This window comes from Chanodichthys erythropterus, chromosome 8 (genome assembly GCF_024489055.1).
Source record: "Chanodichthys erythropterus isolate Z2021 chromosome 8, ASM2448905v1, whole genome shotgun sequence".
Lineage (NCBI taxonomy): Eukaryota > Metazoa > Chordata > Actinopteri > Cypriniformes > Xenocyprididae > Chanodichthys > Chanodichthys erythropterus.
In genome coordinates, this window is record NC_090228.1 from 25,666,851 (window position 1) to 25,686,000 (window position 19,150).

At 37.2% G+C, this 19,150-nt stretch overlaps 1 protein-coding gene across 1 annotated transcript in view; it reads right to left on the reverse strand.

Moving 5' to 3' along the window:
* Positions 1-19,150, reverse strand: part of ptprr (protein tyrosine phosphatase receptor type R) — a 58,376-nt gene that overhangs the window by 22,788 nt on the left and 16,438 nt on the right. Inside the window, exons 2-3 of the mRNA XM_067392408.1 lie at positions 13,063-13,352; positions 2,140-2,283 (exon numbers count right to left, since the gene is read on the reverse strand). Coding sequence (XP_067248509.1) covers positions 2,140-2,283; positions 13,063-13,293 — 375 coding nt within the window. The 5' untranslated portion in view covers positions 13,294-13,352. The remainder of the gene's footprint in view (positions 1-2,139; positions 2,284-13,062; positions 13,353-19,150) is intronic.

Below are 19,150 nucleotides of genomic sequence, written 5' to 3' on the forward strand. Positions count from 1 at the left end.
TTGGGGATCCACTTGCCTGGGCAAACATGAAGACCTGAAGACCCGAGGCAAATCCTCTAATATAGAGCATTAGAGGAGAAGACAAGAGGCTAAAGAGAACCAGCAGAGGCGGGGCTAATGGACTGGCTGACTTTGGAAGAGGAGGCGGAAGAGGGAGGCTGGGCGGGAACTCTGGAGACACAGGGGACATTGGGCTGGGCGAAATCAGGGGGGATGCAGGAGACTCTAAACTGGACAGAACCAGCGGAAACACAGGAGAGTTTGGCCCAATCCCATTTCTACCCCTTACCCCTACCCCTTCGTTTTGCGCGTTCACGTGAAGTGGTAGGGGTGTCTCAGTTCTCTTTTGGCTGGAGTGGTAGGGTTAAGGGGAAGGGCCAGATAGCCCTTCAAACGAAGATTTTTCGGGACCACACTTCGAACAAAGGGGTATGAGAAATTTCCCTGAATTTACTGTGCTGCTAGAATGCATGTAGTGATCATGGTAATGATATTTCCACTCAGGATCGATCACTCATGTGTTACCTGGCTGCCAGTTTCTCCATAACTTGCTAAACGCGCTATTTGAATGATGTGAACACAAATGAATAATACAGTTAAAAGAAATATCTGGTCATCTCGTATCATTTGTAAACTCTTGCGTTACCAAGGCAACAACTGACTTGTTTGTATTACATTGCAAAAACCTCAGTTATAGCAGCACCACAGTAGAAAACGAAACCATATTCATACCGGTCAGCTCGGATCAGCACGGAATGGAATGGTTAAACAAACAGCTAGGCCCAATGGAAAAGGAAACTCAAAGGCTCATACGTTTTCGAACTGAAACCAAGTGCCGTTTTCTGAAGTCCAAAATACAGCGCAAAACAACGTTGGGAGTGAGAAATCTGTTAAACATGCTCAGGCCTGAATTCTGTTGAAACGCGCACTTCATTGTTGATCATACTTGTTAAATGTTACAGTAGTGGTGTCTCATTTCTTCATTTCAATATTTTCACCCCTACACCTTGCCACTCTGTTTCAAGGGGCAAGGGGAAGGACAAAGGGGTAGAAAATAGAATTGGGATTGGGCCTTTGTGCTATATGGGAAGGTAATCCTCCTCTTCTAAGTCATAAAAATTGCAGAGGTCAACTTCAGTTCACCCTCAGTGGGCAGAGTCTTCTTCCATTCCCTCATACCGGCTCACACACCTGATCAGACACACCGTGAGGGCTCGGGTTCCAGGGCGATGGCTGGCTCAGTCCTCTTGTGCGGCTCTGGCTTGTGCATCGCGGCAGGTTTCATCTTTTCATCTGCAGTGAGCTCTGGTGTCGTATCTGTGCTGTGGGGTGATGACTGGCTGAGCTCTGGGTTTGCAATGGGACTGATAATGATCTCTGCTGGGCAGATGGTGTTTGCTGGTCTTTTGCTTCTGTGTTCAAACTTGTGAGGTAGAAAATACACAGGGAACCGTCCAGGAAGTTTGTAAAGCATGTCAGATGTCGAAATTTTTGGGTGTGGACCTTGAGGGACTGCTGCTTCTGGTCTATACAGAGCAGTTGGACTGCCAGTAAATCCATATTTTATTGGTCTGTATTGGTTTATTGCTGAGTGAAGTGGGGAACAGAATGCAAAATGGGAACAGAACACAGAGAAAACAAAACCAAAAACAAGCTACATGTGACAATCACTGCCTTGGCTACACTTTTTAGTCACCTAATCATTTACACATCATTTATTACATCATTTACTACATGGCACAAACTGATTGGCCCCTGCTGATTCTGCAGCCAATGATATTGCTTGCTCACCATTTAAATAGTCTGGTTCATGCTATCAGATTTCCTCTGAAACCCTCCACCTCCGCCAGCTTCACCTGTCTAGATCTGCTACAGGATTTATGCATGCCTATTCATAAGGCTGCAGTTTATCTTACATGCTCACAGCAGCGTGTCTGTATCTCTTAGCAGTAGCAAGACCATACTTGCTCTGCAGCAGCAGCATTTGTAGATTTAGTCCACCAAGACAAAATACATTAATTTAACATTGTCATATCCATTAACATGCTAAAACTATAGCAAGAGTTGTAATGAATTAAATGTACATTTTGTACTTTTACAGCTAATTATTACTTCATGCTAGAGCTGTTAGCCACAAACCTCAGTGGACGCCTCAGTGGTTCCAACCGGCCCAGAGCTGTGGTGAAGGGTGTTGATGTTGAGCAACTGGATCATTTCCTCATGTGCCATGGGTTCTGATACTCCAACTGATGACACATATAGCTCTATGTCATCATTTTCTTCCTAAAAACATAAAGAACAGTGAATGAAGAATATCCTTTTTAAGACAATGCACTTTTTATAAGACTTTATAATACACAATAAATTTATCCTATTTATCCTGATAATAACATGGTGATTTTAGATAATGGTCTCCAATATAATCTGCCTAGAATTGCAGCTAAACTAAGTGTGTTACCAGACTTCAAATCTACACAGGTCTACAGGAAATATGGGCCAGGAGTGATTGGTAATGTTTCCCTCTGGTGGTGGGAACAGAAGCTACAGCCTCAGACTTTTCTAAAAGAGGAACACTGACATCAAAGATCAGAAGAAAACTTTGAAGACAAAATCTTTCATTGATTGTCCCAAACCACAATGGGAACTAAGAGAGACAGAAGAACAGGGACATTCCTCTGTGATGCAATGAGGGATTAAGTGTTTGCATTACTTTAAAGGGTTAGTTCACCCAAAAATGAAAATTATGTAATTAATGACTCACCTTCATGTCGTTCCAAACCTGTAAGACCTCCGTTTATCTTCGGAACACGGTTTAAGATATTTTAGATTTAGTCGGAAAGCTTTCTGTCCCTCCATTGAAAATGTAAGTACGGTATCCTGTCCATGTCCAGAAAGGTAATAAAAACATCATCAAAGTAGCCCATGTGACATCAGTGGGTCGAAATCGAAAATACATTTTGGTCCAAAAATAACAAAAGCTACTACTTTATTCAGCATTGTCTTCTCTTCCGTGTCTGTTGTCAATCCGCGTTCATGACTCCGCAGTGACGCTGCTGACGTAGCTTCTTCCATCGCTCTTAGTTCTTCGTCCGTGTATTCGGGTTCAAATGAAATCCTTAGACATGTTTGCAAAGGTTGTTTTGTTTACAGCGTGCGTCTCCCTCGGACTGTAAACGAAGCTCGGACGCACCAGATAACACGTCAGCAGCGTCTTACGTCAGCAGCGTCACTGCGTCGTGAACGCGGATTGACAACAGACCCGGAAGAGAATACAATGCTGAATAAAGTCGTAGTTTTTGTTATTTTTGGACCAAAATGTATTTTCAATGCTTCAAAAATTTCTAACTAACCCACTGATGTCACATGGACTACTTTGATGATGTTTTTATTACCTTTCTGGACATGGACAGTATACCGTACATACATTTTCAATGGAGGGACAGAAATCTCTCGGACTAAATCTAAAATATCTTACACTGTGTTCCAAGATGAACGGAGGTCTTACGGGTTTGGAACGACATGAGGGTGAGTCATTAATGACATAATTTTAATTTTTGGGTGAACTAACCCTTTAAGGAATCACATTTCCTTGATATTTTGAGAAAAGATCATTGTACAATGAAAGGAATGAAATACTTTCAGAAGTCAGAACTTCTTCCTCAGTTAAAAAGAGCATTTATTGAAACTAAGCCATGACAAAGATTTCTACTGAACTTCTGCAGCTTTCTGTCAGACAGATGAACATCAACACATGACCACATTTACATGAAACAACAAGAAGGCAGTAGAATAGATACTTTTATATGCATAACAGCAGAACAACTATCAAAATATAATTTGCAGTGAGTGTAAACAAGCACAACAGAAAAAGCAGATTGGTTATTTATTTGTAAGGGTGAGAGTGAGGGTGTAAATGGTAATGAAAAATGAAATAAATTATATGTTAATAAATGAGCACTGTTTTAGGCATAAGTTGACACAATAGGGGAAATGATTCAAATATATGACTAATGATAAAAAGGGAAGTATGTCATAATATTTTAAATATTAAATAAATAAAAATTATATATAATAATTTTTCATATTATGATTGTAACAATAATATTATAATATATGAACAAAAATTAACCTGTCGTTCTACATGTAAACTAAACATTCAAAATATGTCTATTGATCATGTGAATATAACGTTAAGCATAAAAAGCTTGTAAAATGCTGTTTGCAACCCATATCTACTTTTGTGATATGACATATTTACAAGTGAAACATGAGAAACATTGTAGTGTGTGGCATGGCTCTTTAAGTGAATTTAAATGAAATTTCAGTAAATCAATTCCGATTAATCACCAGATCTGTGTAGATCTCTATCACTAGAGGTTGAAAAATAACAGGGATTTTTCTTCAGAATAAATGTGCACTGATGAATCATGTACAACAAAACCAGGAAATTTAAACTACAGTGTGGTGAACTTAGCAACAAAGAGAGAAGATCTAAATGCAGATTCTTTAATGTTGTAATTTTAACAAAAGTACACAAAACACATAGAGCAAACCAAATAAAACTGCAATCTAATGACAAGAACTGGTTAAAAACATAGAAAACTAGTGAAGGGGAGTCAACCCCTGTTCTCTGAATAGCGGGGGTCGACTCAAATACAGGAATCAACTGTTGCTGTTGACTATATTGATCTGTCGGAAATCACTGACTTGTTCACTCATTCTTTAATCCCTATATAGCGCATGGCAGTTCAGTGCACTATATCAACAAAGGAGTGAACGAAATGAAGTGAGGAATTCAGACACTACAGAGGCTTAGAGCTGTCACCGAAATAACTGTTTGGCTCTGAGATCAGTAGTAAATGCTTCTCCATCTGAAAGCCAGAGGGCGCTCTCACGCAGAAACTCCAAATATGCCCTGCTGCAGAAGTAGATAACACGTCATTCCAGGAAATCCCTATGGGCATCGTACTATTGCTGTAGCTGAATAAACAAAATTTAAACGCTTTCGTTAAACATGACTAATAAACACACAACTGCCGTAAAGGAACACTCCTCTTTTTTTGAAAATAGGCTCATTTTCCAACTCCCCTAGAGTTAAACAGTTGAGTTTTACCGTTTTCTAATCCATTCAGCTGATCTCCGGTTCTGGCAGTACCACTTTTAGCATAGCTTAGCATAGTTCATTGAATCTGATTAGACCGTTAGCATCACGCTTAAAAATGACCATAGAGTTTTGATATTTTTCCTATTTAAAACTTGACTCTTCTGTAGTTACATCGTGTACTAAGACCGACGGAAAATGAAAAGTTGTGATTTTCTAGGCTGATATGGTTAGGAACTATACTCTCATTCTGGTGTAATAATTAAGGAACTTTGCTGCCGTTCCATGGCTGCAGCAGTGCAATGATATTACTCAGCGGCTGTGACCCCCTGCTTGCACAGGGAGCGTGCCTTGCAACCATGGAGACATTTGTAAAAGACGTTGCGTAATATCTAACTATAGAAGAGTTAAGTTTTAAATAGGAAAAATATTGAAACTCTTTGGTCATTTTTGAGTGAGATGCTAACGGTCTAATCAGATTCAATGAACTATGCTAAGCTATGCTAAAAGTGGTACCGCCAGACCCGGAGATCGTCTGAATGGATTCGAAAACGGTAAAACTCAACTGTTTAACTCTAGGGGAGTTGGAAAATGAGCCTATTTCCAAAAAAGTGGAGTGTTCCTTTAAGCCGCGAGCACACTAGACTTTGAACGTGCGAAATTTCTTCGGATGCTGTAACGGTCGTGATATGACATCACAGTCTACATCGTCTTTTTTGTGAACATGAATCAACATATAACAAAGTAATACATTCAAAATGTAAAAAATATAGAACCTACTCAACTTTACTGCAAAAATATCATTCTTTTAATTCAGCCGAGAGGTCATGCCGTGACGAATCGATCTTCTACTGGTCGCATGTCTTCATGTGATGCGAATTCGCAGGTCAGAGTTCACCAGACTTGAACTTTGGAACGATGAAATGTGAAATTTTTTCGCACGAGCTTGCGTTTGCGTCAGGCATTCGCATGCGTTTGAATGGAAGTCAATGGAACGAAACGCGCAGTGTGACTGCACCTTTATTCTGTGTAAGAAGCCACATCATCTCACAGAAGGACGCTCAACTGTCGTTATGAAGTGAGTTTGATGTAAAAACATTTTACATGTTGTCTTTTGTTAGACAAGATGTTAATAAATGCTTCTCATATCTGGAAAGATGTTTGACGTGTTTTCCTTTTTCAAATGTACATTATAAGCGATTCGCAGTGCTTTCAGATGGATTCTGAAGCTGTGCAGTCTTAGTGATTTCATAACCGCACTAAGAATCGCATTTAAGCGTGATTTCAATGTTATTTTTCGTATTGTGCGATACATCGTGCAGCCCTAATGCACAGCAGTGTTTCATTTCTGAATCCGTATTTTGAATGAACCGAGTGAAACCAATGATTCAGCGGACCACTGATAAAAGACTTGTTGGACTCGCTAAACAGACCAATCGGTGTATGACATCAAAGTACAGCCAGAGCGATTTTAAAAGTAAACAGAGCCGTCTGCTCTCTAATCGCTCTCACGGTACTTTAATGTCATACACTTAAGGGGGTCGCACACCAGACGCGTAGCTCGGCGCCGCGCAGCGTCGCGCCACGTCTTTAAAATTCGAACGCATTGTTTTCTATGAGAGTACGCACACCGGCGGCGACATTCGGCGCCTGTCCGCGGCGCCCAGCAACGACTCAGGAAGTTGTTTAAAATCCTGCCGCGCCACAGAGCGCCATGTACATTGTTTTACATTAAATGTATATTATATTTCTCTCAAATCGTCGTTAATGTACATGCTGACTTCACCCTGTGCTGCAAGATACATTAGTTTCACATTCTAAGTTTAACAGCTTGAATAAAGTCTAAAAATGTATAATAAACGTAGCATTTTCTTTCCTTTTTGCTTTGTTGTGCCATTTTTCCATGTACACTAACCTCAGTGCGAAATATTAAAGCATAGGCATGTAACGTTTCCTTGTTGACGTAAAACACTCCCATTGTGCAGCTCTTCTATTAGGAGTCGAGTCAAAATTGAGCTCGCGCGTATATAATGTGCGCGGCCGGTGTGCGATACCTGTGAGTTGTCAGAGACGCGACGCTGCGCGGCGCCGAGCTTCGCGTCCGGTGTGCGACCCCCTTTATAGGTCTGTGTAGCGCCACTTCAAGTCCAACTAGCCTGAAGAGAACCAGTTACTACATTCCTGAATTAATCAGCCGTTTGAATGAATAGAATGAATGAACGGCTTAATCATTAAGACATTTACCGCCACCTACTGGCAGTTTATATAATAAATCATTTCATATTTCGGTAACAATTTAGTATAGGGAACACGTATAAACTATTAACTCTGACTTTTTTCTCTATAAATTCCTAATTTACTGCTTATTAATAGTTAGTAAGGTAGTTGTTAAGTTTAGGTATTGGGTCGGATTAAGAATGTAGAATAAGGTCATGCAGAATAAGGCATTAATATGCGCTTAATAAATAGCCAATATTCTAGTAATATGCATGCTAATAAGCAACCAGTTAAACGAAAGTGTTACCCATATTTCCATATTAATTAAAAAAAATAAATAAATAAAGGTATAGTTCACCCAAAAATGAAAATTCAGTCATCATTTGAAGAGTTTGGTTCCAAAACACGATAAACGGCATTTAAAAACAATTGAGTTTCCGCCAAAATCAGTATTGTATCTGGTCGGTATTGAAAAGTCATTTATTAATTTTGCGCAAAATGTGATATCCGTCGTGTTATTCTGTCATGTTTTCTTCTTTTTCTTTCCAAAACACTAGCATCCTCTTTCTGCAGAATGAGATATATCTGCTCAACCAATCACAACGCACCATTCCTCCCACTGTAAACATAGAAGGCTATTTAAAAAGCCGTTTTTAATATCAATGTACTCTGCAAATGTGTTTATTTAACCGTGCGGTGGCGCCAGATACTCTTTAATCGGTAATGACAAATAATTTATAACATTAACAAGATGAACCATTTAATTCATTTTGGGAGCGACGACTGAATGTATTTTTAGTAAAATGCCTGTATATAAGATAAAGATCGGCAAAGTTTAGACTCTGTCATATATGTGAATCAACTTACTTTGTTGTGTATTTTCAATTTGAAAAATAACTTTTATATTGATGAATGAATTGCATTTTGAAAAAAAAAAATGTCATGGATTTAATGCATTTGGGGGGGGGGGGGGGGTTTGGGGGGAGGGGCGGAACGCTTTTACAATAAACTTTTTAAAATCAAAATGTAGATTTGAATTTTTAATGTTTTTATATCCAAAAGATGCTATGTGAAAGTCTGAAACAGAAAATAGTGGTTTTCATCTTGCCGCTTTCTTGGTAAAGAAAACACCTTTTTACTCAAATTATTAAGTTATTGCGTTTTGGAACCAAACTCTTCATTTACTCAACCTCATGGTCCAAAAGTTCATGTGTAATAAATTCTATGTTGAATCAAATAAAATTCCTTTGTAATGTCTATTATTCTTTTGAGAGTAATTTCTTAGCCAAATTGATGTGCGATTACTTAGATTAAAAACTGTAATCGCTTGACAGCCTTAGTACAAAGGCTAAGACACAGGTACAAACCATGAGGGACTAATGTGGACAAACTAAAAGTCCACATAACAAGCAGAAAAAAAACAGGGCATAATGACATAAGCAGGGTTGATGTTGATTTCATGTTGACTTTAATTACCACCCACACTGAAGTAGTTCTCAAACCTGCATTAATTTTGACAGGCAAATTGCAATGACCTTTTGTGTACTGAGCACATCCCATATTAAGCTTCACCGGCATTAAAGCAAATAAATATATAAATGCGTGCCTCTCACAGGCAGTGCTGTGCGCTGAAGTGGTGATATATGCGAGCTGTGATTGATTTTTTTGGACACCTCGTGGGAGTGGGGAAGCTTCCAGAGGTCTCGCATCAGGTGCATTAGTGTAATTGGCTCTGAGGGTGAAAGAGTTCATTTCACTCCACCATAAAACACATCCTACTCAATGTAACTCACAAGCACACATCATTCAGTCTGGTAGGTATAAAATGTTCAGCACCAAACTCAACGTCAAACCTATTTATCTCTATGAGAGGTGTTGCTAAGGCAAGTATGTATTACTTACTCATATTACTCATATCCCTAAACTACCATATAGATCCTATAGTGAACAATTTACCCTCGCATATGTTTGATTTTTAATTCTTTTTTTTTTTTAACTCATAATATTTAATCAAAATGTCATAACTGGATCTTGCAGTGAATGTTTCTCTGGAAAATCTCTGGTGATGTATGCAGGACTTCAATCATTTAGTCCACTTTAACCTGTCCCTGCAAGCTCACGTTCATCTGCCTCCACTTTAGAGCGCAATGCCGACTTCTCAAAATCGAATCAATAGTCGATGCGTAAAACCAAGTTCCCACCCTACATTTTTTTCTTTTTCAATAATCCATTAAACTCAGATGTGCATTACAATACAGAAGAAAAATCTGTCGCTACTTGTGTTTCATTCCAACTTTAAGTGATCCAACTTATGGTTTTCAAGTGCTGGAGAATAAAATAAAATAAAATATCCCACAGACCTACATTGAAAGACTGGACTGTAGCCATTTCTAGAGAACAGAATATCACAGAGGCTTAAGTGTGGACTCCATTCAAGCCAGACAGTAATAAACTACCTGGTCACCAGTGTTGGGGAATGTTACTTTTTGAAGTAATCCATTACCATATTGCGTTACTCCCTAAAAAAGTAACTAATTGCATTACTTAGTTACTTTTATGGAAAGTAATGGGTTAAGCTGTTACATTTTCTAATCTGGGCAGGGCTTGCTTTTGTTTTTTAATCAACATTACTTTTTGTGTTATGTTTTCAAACAGGGCCGTGCACAGACCTTTTGAGGGGCATGTGCTAAAAATGAAAAAGGGCACCCCACAAAATAAATAACAATAAACAATAATAATTTTTAATCGATTGACAGCCCTAATATATATATATATTTATTAGGGCTGTCAATCGATTAAAAATTATTATTGTTTATTGTTATTTATTTTGTGGGGTGCCCTTTTTCATTTTTATATATATACACAGGGTTTCAGGGCTTCTTTAAAACTAATTATACAGCAATCATCTGTGAGCCATGTGCTTGAAGATGTTTATGACTTCACTGTGATCCAATGGGATGTCACTCAACACACATTAATACACACATTCTGCATGATAAAATATAAAGAAGCACAGTGACCTGATGATTCTGTAATGTTTTTAGTTTGTACATTACTGTAGACCATGTTTATACATGTGAAGACGAGCGGGGAGTATACAATACTAGATTAAAAAATTATCTAGCGAGCAAATACATATTAACGTTGTAAACATTAACCATACTGTGTGACCATATATAATGTGATTAACGTTAAATATTAATGAATTAACTGTATCGGCAGATAGCCATCATAAATCAAAGAAGAAATTTCTTAGAAATATATTTTACCTAGCTGACGAGGATCATTCGCTTCGTGTCAAACTCAAATGCAGTTACGCCGGGTTTTTGACCAGCGAATGTGTGCAAATGTGCAATATTTGTCATTAAAACGACATCATCACATTAGGCTACGTCATCATTAGGTTATGAGCGCTCAGTTTTTGGTGTTGTAAAATACATTTGGCCAAAATCTCAATTTATAAAATATGTAATACTACTGTACTGTATGCACAGGCAATTTAAGGCTATTTGTAGGCTGTTGGCTATGATGACTAACTTAGATTGCAGCCCCCTCCCTCTCTCTCCGCCGCCGGTCTCAGGCCTCAAATGTATAAAATATGAAACTTTATAGACATAATAGTGTTCTTTCGTAAAGACAACGCTGTAGCCTACTTATTCAAACAACAAGATATTTATTTACCGTTGCAAGACATTCAGCTGCAATGCTGTGGAACTTCAGTTCGCGCACTCAGGGAGCGGAGTTAAGAGGTTTGACTGACAGTTTGAGCAGATCCAAAAAGATTTTGTCACAAGCTCGTTTTAATACTTTTATTAGGCTAAATGTATTTGTAAATCAGACAGACAGACGTAAACGGTGACCAATAGCATTAATTTATGGAAGAAAACAAATAAATAAATAAAATAAAACACCTCCAAAAAAAAGGGCACTTCGGAGTGAAAGGACAAAAAGGGCATGTGCTCTGCACAGGTTGAGCCCTACCTGTGCACGTGCCTGTAAATTTCAAACATGGGCTGGGCTTGCTTGTTTTTTTATATAACAAAAAAAGTTATATTTTTGCTAAATTAAAGGCTATTAAAGGGTTAGTTCACCCAAAAATGAAAATACTGTCATTTATTACTTACCCTCATGCCGTTCCACACCTGTAAAACCTTCGTTCATCTTTGGAACACAAATTAAGATATTTTTGTTGAAATCCGATGACTCAGTGAGGCCTCTATAGCCAGCAATGACATTTCCTTTCTCAAGGTCCATAAAAGTACTAAAAACATATTTAAATCAGTTCATGTGAGTACAGTGGTTCAATATTAATATTATAAAGCAACGAGAAGCAATGCCAGACTGCTGAAATCACGTGACTTTGGCGCTTCAAACCGCTGATTCGACACACTGATTCATAACGCTCCGAAGCTTCATGAAGCAGTGTTTTGAAATCGCCCATCACTAAATAAGTCGTTATTTAGTTTTTTTGGTGCACCAAAAATATTCTCGTCGCTTTATAATATTAATATTGAACCACTGTACTCACATGAACTGATTTAAATATGTTTTTAGTACATTAATGGATCTTGAGAGAGGAAGTGTCATTGCTCCCTATGCAGGCCTCACGGAGCCATCGGATTTCAACTAAAATATCTTAATTTGTGTTCCAAAGATTAACAAAGGTCTTACGGGTGTGGAACGACATGAGGGGGCATAAATGACATTATTTTCATTTTTGGGTGAACTAACCTTTTAAAGGTGCAGTGTGTAAATTTTAGTGGCATCTAGCGGTGAGGTTGCGAAATGCAATATAGAGAAGATACGGTGGCCAGCACAGGACAAATATGTCATTGTCTGAGAGCAGAGAGTAGCCAGTCAAGCAAACGTGCTCTGTAGAGCAGTTTGTCCATTTAGGGCTGCTGTAGAAACATGCCAACGCAAAATGGCGACTTGACATGTAAGGGGACCCACGGTGTGTGTAGATAGAAATGGCTCATTCTAAGGTAATAAATACATAACGGTTCATTATGTAAGGTCTTTATACACCACTGGAAACATAGTTGTGTATATTATATTGCATTTCTGTCAGTAGATCCTCTTAAAATGTACACATTGCACCTTTAATAAAGTGAGATTAAATACATAAAGTATATTTGTGTAATTTAACATATTTAATTATTGCAGGTTTGCGTAATATTCTGAGTTTGCATTGTTTTATTCATTAACCATCATGTTTACACAGCACACACAACGCTTCTGCACTTCTCTCATGGGGACAGGAGAGCTGTCAGACAATAGATGGGAAAACAAAGTAACTTGTGCAGCACTTTGGTCAGCATTTATGCTGTTTTAAAGGGCTATATAAATAGCCTTGACCTTGACCTAACTTAATAATAAGGGGACACTCTTCTGACCCCTTATTTGACAAAAGATATTTTGTTGTAAATTTAAAAGTAATGCATTACTTTACTAATTTGAACACTTGCAAAACATAAAAAATATTGATACCAAATGTTTTTATTACTTATTAATAATGAAAACCTCAAATTTAAACAAAAGAGGGGGGAAATAAACTGACTGTCATCCAAAAAGAGAGAAAGCTGATTAAGAGACATCACCACACTACGTTTTTAAACATTTGTGGCAAAAAAATCATCTCATCTCACCCTTTTCAAATTAATTCTACACCCAATGCTTCTTATAAATTTTTGCACTAAAATCTCAAAGTAACAAAAAAAATCTCAACGTGTGTAGGCGCTCACCATTGTGACCGTGTGGTGGGCAGTTACGGGCTTGTTCTTCACATGGTCGATGTTTTGCCTGAAGTTGTCTGACTGCCTCTGTGGAGCTCTTTGGAAATGGGATTCTAGAAAGACTGAAGGCATCAGTTTGGCCACCCGACCACGGGACTGGGTCTGAAGCAACTCCCCATGAAATCCCAAGCCCTTTCCCTGACTGAGGACACCCATGTGCTGGTACACAGGGCCAGTCATTCCATTAGCTATGCGTCGATGCGGTATCTGATAAACGTCATCGTCCTCAGAGATGCCCCCTGCAACAAGAGTTTCACATTATAATGACTGGAACTTTGTATCAACTAATTTCAATCCAGGCCCACAACTGTACATTTTATAATATATATTTTTTGCAAATTAAACAAAACTTTTATTGGCTTGTTTTTTTTTAATGTGTACATGAAAACACAACTCAATAACTCAACTTTAAAGGATTAGTTCACTTTCAAATAAAAATGTCCTGATAATTTACTCACCCCCATGTTATCCAAGATGTTCATGTCTTTCTTTCTTCAGTCGAAAAGAAATTAAGGTTTTTGATGAAAACATTCCAGGATTTTTCTCCATATAGTTGACTTCAATGGAGCCCAAAAGGTTGAAGGTCAAAATTACAGTTTACAGCAATCCCAGACAAGAAATAAGGGTTTTATCTAGAGAAAGCATTGCTCATTTTCTAAAAAAAAAAAATATGGTTAAGTTTTAACCATAAATGTTCATCTTGAACTAGCTCTCCTCTTCTTCTCTATTTGAATTCCAGCAGTGTAGACACTGCTAAGTGTATGACTGCCCTCCACAGGTTAAAGTTTTAACTAAATTGTCATATATAATATGCTAGTGCAAGTACTGTATATAACAATTAGTTCAAACTTTAACCTGTGGAGGGCAGTCATACACTTAGCAGTGTCTACACTGCTGGAATTCAAATAGAGAAGAAGAAGAAGAAGAGAGCTAGTTCAAGATGAGCATTTATTGTTAAAACGTATAGAAGTTTTTTTTTCTTTGTTTGTTTGTTTTTTAGAAAATTAGTGATTGTTTCGCTAGATAAGACCCTTATTCCTTGTCTGGTATTGTTTTAAGCTCTTTGAATCTGCACTGAAACTGTCATTTTGACCTTCAACTGTTTGGAGGCCATTGAAGTCCACTATATGGAGAAAAATCCTGGAATGTTTTCATCAAAAACCTTAATTTCTTTTCAACTGAATAAAGAAAGACAATTATCAGGAAACTTTCATTTGAAAGTGAACTAATCTTTTAATAACTCAACGTTGTAATGACATCTGACTTAGCTAAGTGTAAGAATGTAAAACATCTAGTAGTCATGCATAAAAAACGAATATTGATGTCCAATACAAACATGAAACTTAGACCACTTGGAGCCAAGAAAATGAGAAACCTGAGAACCCAGTTGAAATAAATGCCATTCATTCTTAAAAAATAAAGGTTCTATATTGGCAATATCCCTTATTTTTAAGTGTTGATGGACTGACAGATGACTATAAATATGTGTTTTTAACCATTTTATTAGGTCTAGCTTTGATAAGAATTATATTCCTTTCAGATAATTCACTCCAAAATGTAAAATTTGCAATCATTAGCCTATGTCCTTCCAAACCAGCTTGACCTTCTTATTTTTTTATGAATATCCTGGCCACTCTTTCCGGTATAATAACAATGAATGGGAACAGGTCTGTCAAGCTAAAAAAAAAAAAAAAAACACTAAAGAGGAAGATTTGAAGTAAATAACTTAAAGTTCAGATTCAGAAAACATTTGAAATATCTATCTATCTATCTATCTATCTATCTATCTATCTATCTATCTATCTATCTATCTATATTGTTGATAGTTACAGCTTTATGATGTAACTTACAGTATGATAAAAGACAGAAACTCAACACTCAAGTCAGCCTAAATAAATAATTATTGCAAACTATCAAGTATGATTTAGTTTTAAGTGTTAAAAAGTTAAGTATTTATATTTAAGTCTGTTAAGAGAAGCATAACCATAAGTGTAGCATATGCAACATCAATTGTGATAGCATTATGCACAGGCACAGACAACCTAACAGACATATACTGTAAAAAAAATTAATAGTGATGAATATGTGCGTTTTCTGCTACTGTCTAAGATTCAGAAATGAATATAAATGGGTGCAATATTACTATTTTATTTTAACATTGACAAGAAATGCTGACTAGATAAACATTTCCCTGTCTAATACAGGTTCGCATATTTCGCATACTTGGTTCCATGGCATTACATTTTTATTTACACCTAGCCTTCAAATGCCCATGTTACTAAACACACACCGTATGTATTTGCCAAATAAACACCGAATTCACTCTTACAGTAGCAAATGAGGTAATTATTATAGCAAGAACTAACACAAACATCGATATCAATATTGTTTTTAGCCTCACCTGTGACGTGAAACCCCATCAATAAAGAAATAACGACTACTGCCGCGTTGACGAACATGATTCTTCTCCTTTTATTAAAAATGCATTATGGCTTTATGAATGTCAGTCGAGGCTGCAGTGTCTCTATGGTTAAGACACTGAAACGATGGCTGTTTAATGCAATAATTCCGGATCTGCTGTGGATCACACACCCCGATGTGTCTCTCTAGCGCTGAGAGGATCCATTTAGCGAGTCGATTCGTTTGATTGCTTCATTTCATAGAACCGATTCATTTGTGTTACGTCTGGTCCAAATACCAAATCATAAATAGTCTTTTAAATAGTAGTCTTTTAAACTTGGTGTGTATTTTAGTCAAATACATACAGCAGTAGTTAAATGAGAATAGATTTCAATACATTTCTATAGTTCGTGGTGCGACTTATGATTTTAGGAATTATGATTTTTTTTTTTAGATTAATTAATCATTCATCATAATGTTTGCAGCTGTTCACCACATATTTCTGTTTTTTTATGTTTAATGCTACGTTGTTTAGGATTCAAGGACCTCACAAACTAATGCTGCGTCCCAATTCGCCTACTTATACTACGTCCTAAAAGTATGTACTCTTTTTGTAAAGAAAAAGTACATACTTTTGAGTGTGTAGAAGAGTATGCAAGTTTTGGGACATACTACCTCGTCATAACTGCGTCTTTAACGGACGTTCTGTTGCTTAGTTACTCAACCTGTAACTGTTTAAACTACCCTGTCAATCATCTTGTCACAGTTAAAATCCTCCACATTTAATTAAATTTATTTTCCTACCGTTTCGGAGAGAAATGTAGTCGCACGTTGATCTGCCAGTCATGGGTCTTTCATGCAGAGAACTCTCCTCATCTTTGCATAATGATGCATTTAAAAGTTAATGACCAAACACATCGTTATAAAAGTTCACAATGTTGTTGCAGATGAAATATAATGTGGATAACATTTAATAAATATCTTTTTGTCAGGTTAGACACTGCTTATTAATCATTCAAGCCACTTTATCTTAACCGTCGTACCTCGCACGTCCGTCATGTTTGTAGTTTTTAAACACTTTTTATTCGTATTTGTAGTTCATAATCGAATCCTCGTCCACAGCGCAATGTGTTATGGGCAATATTAGCCGTTAGAAGTGTGCACGGATCTGCACTTCGAATTCTAACCGGAAAAAGTACACCATCCGGGTATCTTTGGAATACTCATTTCAACATACTACGATTTGGGACATACTAATTCTTTTTTCGAATACTATTTAGGATGCATAGTATGCGAATTGGGACGCAGCATAAGTTTTTGTCGTCCAATGATTCACAAACGCTCTGAGATTCGGTTCTAAAGAATCTTAAGAACCCGTTTAAAGGTATGATTAAATAGTGAATCACTAGTTCTCAGAAGAGAAAATGAGTAGGAGAAAAACATAAGCTGAAAAATTAATAAGCTTTATTTGCCAACATACAGTTTCTACTAATAAATAAATACATCTGCAGATTCTGCACACCTCAAAACAATGAAATATTATATCTAAATTACTAAATTAATAGCACATTAGGCCTGTTAGTAGTAGTAGTAGTAGGCTATTATATACTTTTTCATGCAGTAGATAATCAAAAATCAAATTTAATTAAAATGTATTTCCGTCAACAGTCCTCCAAGACTGTTTGGTCTACTTAGTATACTTAGTATAGTATACTTACTAAAACTGACTGGATTTGTTTGTTGCAACCACCACCAAGAAGATCAGGCAACTTTAGGCAAGGTTTTGTCAAGCCAACTTAGATGCTGTTTGTTCAGTCAAGTCAAAAAGACTTCTATCAGATGTTTAACCCCGAGGCACAGAAGAGAGAGAGAGAGAGAAAAACTTAAAAGCGAGGTAGATATTAAAGCAATCTTGCATGAAATGTGGCCTTTGATTGTCAGCGGCATCACTTGGTTCTTTGTGCAAAAGCTTCTTTTATAGACCAGATTTGATCAAGAAAGAGCCGTCAGACAAAGTCACATGGCCCTCTTCATTCAGAACTCACTCTAGCATTCATAAAATGTGTTAAAATAACAACAAACCAGGATATTGACCGGAATATCATGTTTTTACGTAGTGAGTCCTTAAAGGGTTAGTTCACCCAAAAATGAAAATTCAGTCATTTATTACTCACCCTCACGTCATTCCACACCCGTAAGACCTTTGTGCATCTTCAAAACACTGAAAGTGTTAATTATTTTGCTGGCAATGGAGGCCTCACTGAGCCATCGGATTGCATCAAAAATATCTTAATTTGTGTTCCGAAGATGAACGAAGGTCTTATGGGTGTGGAACGACATGAAGGTGAGTAATTAATGACAAAAATTTAATTTTTGGGGGAACTAACCCTTTAATGAATGGGTGTTTTCTAATATTTTCCTTCTACAACGATGAAGCTCATCCTCAAGCACAGCACCATCATCTTCAAAAACCTCATAAACACCCTTACAAATCTTTTACTCATGAGCTCTTAAGAGGAAATCATGTAGGATGTTATTTTATTCTGTTCTTAAACAATTCAGATCTGCCAAGTCAGTCTGCTGCGTCGTCTTGTGGCAAACATGTAGCTCTCAGCTGTTGCCATGGCAATCTGATGTCTGACATTCACCATGCAGCAAAAAGCATCCCTGCCAAAATGCATCGACTAAAATAGATCTGTATTTTATGTGATTAGTTGGAGGGTAACTGCACTCGGATCTCGGATCTGTCATTTCTAAGATCATAGGAAGCAGAACTAATATAAAGACCATAAGCAGCTTATCTGTAAATATATTATTTAATCATTTTTTTAAAGTAATTTTAATTTTAATTAGATGTATTAAAAAAAAAGTAGGCTAATGACAAAAAAAAAAAAAAAAGTTGTAAAAAAAGTTGTATTTTAGAAGGTTAGCCTATTAAAACTAATCTGTTTAAAGGGATGGTTCACCCAAAAATGAAAATTTGATGTTTATCTGCTTACCCCCAGCACATCCAAGATGTAGGTGACTTTGTTTCTTCAGTAGAACACAATTGATGATTTTTAACTCCAACCGTTGCCGTCTGTCAGCCGTATAATGCGTGTCAATGGGAACTCCATCTATAAGAGTCAAAAAAACACGACAGACAAATCCAAATTAAACCCTGCGGCTCGTGACGACACATTGATCTCCTAAGACACGAAACGATCGGTTTGTGCAAGAAACTGAACAGTATTTATATCATTTTTTACCTCTAAAACACCACTATGTCCAACTGCCTTGCGCATCCGGTTAGTGAGGTCTGATCGCGCTCTGACAGCCGAAGTGATGTCTCGCACTCATTGAGGTTTAGGCGCAAGAGATCACTTCCGTCATCAGAGCGTGTTTTTTGACCTCACTAACCGGATGCGCAAGGTAAAAAATGATATAAATACTGTTCGGTTTCTCGCACAAACCGATCGTTTCGTGTCTTAGGACATTAATGTGTCGTCACGAGCCGCAGGGTTTAATTTGGATTTATAAACATCAAATTTTCATTTTTGGGTGAACTATCTCTTCAAAAAGTTTCATCAGTAACACATTAAAGATCTTTCATTTTGATTCATATTTTCATAAATTGCATGCTAAACAATAAAACACA